This window comes from Oryzias melastigma, linkage group LG8 (assembly GCF_002922805.2).
Source record: "Oryzias melastigma strain HK-1 linkage group LG8, ASM292280v2, whole genome shotgun sequence".
NCBI lineage: Eukaryota > Metazoa > Chordata > Actinopteri > Beloniformes > Adrianichthyidae > Oryzias > Oryzias melastigma.
In genome coordinates, this window is record NC_050519.1 from 3,615,235 (window position 1) to 3,620,476 (window position 5,242).

A 5,242-nucleotide genomic window follows, 5' to 3' on the forward strand; every position below is an offset into this window, starting at 1 on the left:
AAAGTTGCGAACAAACGTTTTTAGATGCGTAGTGGCTCATCTTCCATTCACCCCATCTTTGGCTTTGCGTTGAACTTTTTTTCTCAGGGTTACATTTGTGCCAGCCTTCTGATTGGTCTAGATTCTATCCAATAAAGTGCCGTGCATTCAATGGGTTAATAAAAGCATGGATTAATAATAAGTAAAAAAAAAAAAAAAAATGTTTTTTTTCTTTCTTCATTTAGTCTGAAAGCATCATCGTTATTGTCACTTAAACTAACCGACATTCGTGTTTGTTTATGAGGGAGAAAATAAAGGAACATTATTTTTATGGTTGAGAAAAAAAAAATTTTGCAAAGCAAAAAAAATTTTTTTTTTATTTTATTTGCAGAACTTAACATTTTGTTTGCAACTTAAAAAATTTGATCTCAAAACTATGACTTTTGCTTGCAATATGGTGGCACAAATATAACTCCATATGGATCTACCAATCAGCACTAGCAGCTACTTTGAATGGGAGCCAGAGACCAGAGAGCGCTCTGTTTTTCTTGTTTGGATGGCATCACGTTTGGGGGGGCAGTCCTGAAATTTGGGGGGGCATTGACCCACCTTGCCCATGCCTAGATCCAGCCTTAACTTGAACCCACTGTGAGGTGAAAGATCTAACCACTACACCGCCATACAGGGGAAAAGAGTAAACACAACTAGGAAACAAAAGACTGTATATATTCTCTAAGCAACCCACACAGCAGTTATCTTCAAATAACATGAACATCTTCATACTTTGTAGCAACAAATCTGATAAAAAAAACATCTGACAGCAGAACGAACCTCATGAGGACGAAAGAACACAAAGAGGTGAACGCTGACAGATGAACCAGATCTTAAACTGAGCCGACTTCCACATTTCAGTCCGTCTAAAGACCTCACTGACCCATTACCCTGAAAAATATCAAATTAACTGTCAGTCTTTTGCCACAGAGTGGATGACAAAAAAAGCATAAATATTGTAAAGCTTTAAATGAAAACGCTGAATGACTACAGTTTTCACAATTCTTTGCAATTCTGAAAAATGATTGCAATTAAAGCTGAATCATAAAGTTCTGGCTTCATAAAAATCTTATTTTAAGTTGAATTTTCTTCACATCTAAATAATTTTCTGACGTCAGCAGAGCAGGAAAACGAAACGATCTGCCTTCCAGACCCTCCAGAAGACCTTCGTTTGTCCGCTTACATTTTCCGGGTCACTCATATCGGCCGCTGACTCACAGCTCTGCTGCTGCGATGAAGTGAGATCTCTAGTCAGTGACAGGAATAAATGCAATGTTTGAGTCCGATACACATCTGAGTCCAGGAACTGCTGAGCCAACTTACCTCAGTTTAATAATTCAATTTGTTTGTATTTAAGTGGAGATTTTTGACCTAAATATTGAATAATATTTCAGCATTCTTGACCAAAAATTGGAACATTTTGTTCCCAACTTGTAGATAAATTAATGTATTTCATTTGAACTAAAACCAACTTTATTCCAAACTGTTTACTTTGCTTTTGAGTGTGTGCTTTGTTCCTGTTTTGTCTTCAGTTTAGATCTTTTCATTTGGATTTCTTAACTAAAAATGAAATTTTCAAATGTCTGTAATTCATACAAATTATGCAATTAAAAAGATTCAGCATGTTCAGAAAAGTAATGATTGTACATTTGGTATTGTTACATTTCACGCAAATTTTTATATATTACACAATTTTTTGCAATTTTACGTAATTTTTGCTTTTTTTTCTTTTTCTTCATGCATTTCCTCAATTTTTTTGCGCACTTGAAACCATGAAACCACTTGAAACACGTGAAACCTTTGCAATATTGGGATCAAAACGTTCAACATGTTAAGGACATTAATGCTACTGAGGTTTTTTGAGCTAATTAAGCTAGTATTTTAGCAGTGCGCTAGCTTTATTTTGGCTGAAATCGCATCTGAGGTTTTTTGGCTAATTCTGAGTTAAGCTAATATTTTAGCAGTGCGCTAGCTTCTTTTAGTTAAATTCGCATCTAAGGTTTTTGGCTAATTCTGAGTTAAGCTAGTATTTTAGCAGTGCGCTAGCTTCTTTTAGCTAAAATCGCATCTGAGGTTTTTTGGCTAATTCTGAGTTAAGCTAATATTTTAGCAGTGCGCTAGCTTCTTTTAGCTAAAATCACATCTGAGGTTTTTTGGCTAATTCTGAAATAAGCTAGTATTTTAGCAGTGCGCTAGCTTCTTTTAGCTAAAATCGCAACTGAGGTTTTTTGGCTAATTCTGAGTTAAGCTAGTATTTTAGCAGTGCGCTAGCTTTTTTGGATGAAATCGCATCTGAGGTTTTAGCCAGAAAATTCTGAGTTAAGCTACTAATTTAGCAGTCCGCTAACTTTTTTGGCTAAAATCTTATCTGAAGTTTTTTGGGCTGATTCTGAGTTAAGCTAGTATTTTAGCAGTGCGCTACCTTTTTTTTTTTGGCTAAAATCACATCTGAGCTTTTTTGGGGTAATTCTGAGTTAAATTAGTATTTTAGCAGTGCGCTATCCTTTTTGGCTAAAATCTTATCTGAGGTTTTTGGGCTAATTCTGAGTTAAGCTAGTATTTTAGCAGTGCGCTAGCTCTTTTGGCTAAAGTCTCAACTCAGGTTTTTTGAACTAAATCTGAGTTGAGCTAGTATTTTAGCAGTGCGCTAGCCTTTTTGGCTAAAATCTCATCTGAGATTTTTTGGACTAATTCTGAGTTAAGCTAGTATTTTAGCAGTGAACTAGCTTTTTTGGCTAAAATCGCATCTGAGGTTTTTTGGGCTAATTCAGAGTTAAACTAATATTTTAGCTGTGTGCTAGCTTTTTGGGCTAATTTGGCACCTACTAAGGTTTTTTGAGGATGCTTTGGAGGTAAGCTAATATTTGAACAAAATGCTTACTTTTTTTAGCAAATTAGGCATCTACTGAGGTTTTAGGCTAAATCTGAGTGCATATATTTACGCATTTTTAAATATTACCCCTTTTTTTCAGTTTTTAAAGAAATTCTTCAAATTCTTTGTGCACTTATTGCAATATCTGCAACTTTAAGTCCTTTAACAATTTTAGCAGTATGCAAATAGCTTTAGCATATTTAGCAATTACAGTAAATTTCTTCAGCATCTTCAGCAATAAGCATTATCATAGGTAATACAACTTTTCTAGTTTTTATCTATTATTAAATAATGCATTATAATGGATTCACAGCAGTATCAAAATGAGATTTTGCAGCTCCTACTTAGTTTTGACCAGTAAAATAAGCCCAAACGGCTCTTTTACTGTTAAAGGCTGCCGACCTCTGTTCTAGACAATGTCTCAACTTTATTTGATTTTGGCTAAAAACAGCATAATCATAATTATAAAGCTTTAAATTGGATCAAAAGATGATTTGAGTCAGACGTAAATGTTTTTTTCCTCTCCTCACCTCCCAGCTCCTTTATGTGACTCATTTACCACTGAACAATTAATTAAAAACAAACACTATTTATAGCAACTCCCACCGGCGATTGAAAGTGCTCAACAAGCAAAAAGTCTGCAAAAATTAAAAACATTAGAAATACAATCTGCTCCACAAACACCTCATTTCTGAAAATGATCATCAAGGGTCTAAATTTAGTTTTTTTTTCCAGTGTGCATTTATAACGAAGCGTCAAAGCAAGCGTGGACACGCTGCAGTGTCATGACAGGTGGTCGGTAAGGTTGTTATGCTGCGACCGTTGCAGGAGTCGCACCCCAGGTGAGATTATTCTTTCACACTTTCACCCTCTTATCACAGACTTCTGTGCACGAGCCATTTATAGTCTGCAGCAGACATGAGAAGAAAGGGAGGCTGCGATTTCCAAGAATCCAGCTTTTAATGAAGTCAGATGAAAGGAGATATTGTGTTCCAAAATGACCTCCCATTAAATGGTAGAAATAGACGAAGATGAGCTTCTATTCTTTGAATGTGTAGAATTGACTTTCATTTTTAGGAAGAGCTTCTGATGACGTTTCGGTTTGACCTCAAAGAGTGTCTCACCTGAGTGACCTGAGTGACCTTCTCGGTGACGTTCTGGGTTCGGTCCTTCACCTTGCTGGGCGCAATGATTTCGATCTCGGCGGGGGAGGGGGGTCTCATTCCGTCTGAGCCGAAGGTCAGCGTCACCTGAGGGATGCGGCCGATGGTTCGGAGTCTCATCAGGTCCGAGTCCGAGGTGGAGTTTGGAGCGCTGGACCTCAAATCTGTGGAGACAACATCTGCAGTCACTCAAACTGATCTACTCTGAGTGGAGTTTTCAAAATAAAAGTCCAAACTGCTAAATATTATTAACCCTTTAACACCTGAGGCGTCGCCGGTGACTCTTAAAGTCCCCTTCTGATGGAAATCCTGTTTTTTGAGTTTTTAACATGTATGTGTGGCATTTTTATTATGAAAGAGAACAAATCATTTTATTTTTGTATTTCTCTTTTTAAATCTCTGTGATTCAAACTGTCACAGACAAACTCACATGCACTAAACCCTCATCAGCGTGTCTAGTTCAGGTTCTGGAGAAGAGAAGATGGTATCTTCACATTGACTGCAGTCAAATGAGCCGCCGTTCACATTTCTGTGGTCAAATCAGCATCACTGGATTTTTTATTAAAAAGATTGTCATAGGGGGACTTAAAATGAAGTAATTACACCCCTTTTTTATCATTTCAATGGCTCCATAAGCTCCAAAGCTCTCTGAAAAGAGCTATCAAGCTTATGATCATTTGATGATCATTTTCAGAAATTACATTTTCAATAAAAATAATTTTTTGGGAGTTTTTAACTAATTTTTTAGGTATTTTATCTCACGATTGAGGACATATGTAAAGAAAATTCAGCTTAAAATGCATTTCTTTATAGTTCTTTATTCAAATTGTTGTGAATCAGAAGCAGATGAAAAAATCCTGTTTGAAAAGGAGATCATTTTGTGGCGTAGAAAATACAGTGGGCGGGCCTTCCCGTTTCGTTCTGAAGCATCCACTTTTAGACAAACAGATCCATGAAAATCTTTTGTTTGCTCCCTACATTACCACCCAAAATTCTGGGGTAAATTACTCAAAAATTACTGTCGCTCTTCAGAAACTATAGCGTTGTTTCCACTGAGAGGTCCAGTACGGTGCAGTCCAGTTCGATCAGTATTTTGAGTGTTTCCATTTTTACATGGACCCATTAAACCGCATGTGTCAAAGTCAAGGCCCGGGGGCCAGATCCGGCCCTCCAGATC

At 36.8% G+C, this 5,242-nt stretch overlaps 1 protein-coding gene across 4 annotated transcripts in view; it reads right to left on the reverse strand.

The window, feature by feature from the left end:
• Positions 1-5,242, reverse strand: part of kcnh6a (potassium voltage-gated channel, subfamily H (eag-related), member 6a) — a 51,361-nt gene that overhangs the window by 31,239 nt on the left and 14,880 nt on the right. For all 4 annotated transcript variants that reach the window (XM_036213140.1, XM_024272792.2, XM_024272794.2 and 1 more), the window contains one exon: positions 4,027-4,229. In XM_036213140.1, the coding sequence (XP_036069033.1) occupies positions 4,027-4,229 (203 nt within the window). The remainder of the gene's footprint in view (positions 1-4,026; positions 4,230-5,242) is intronic.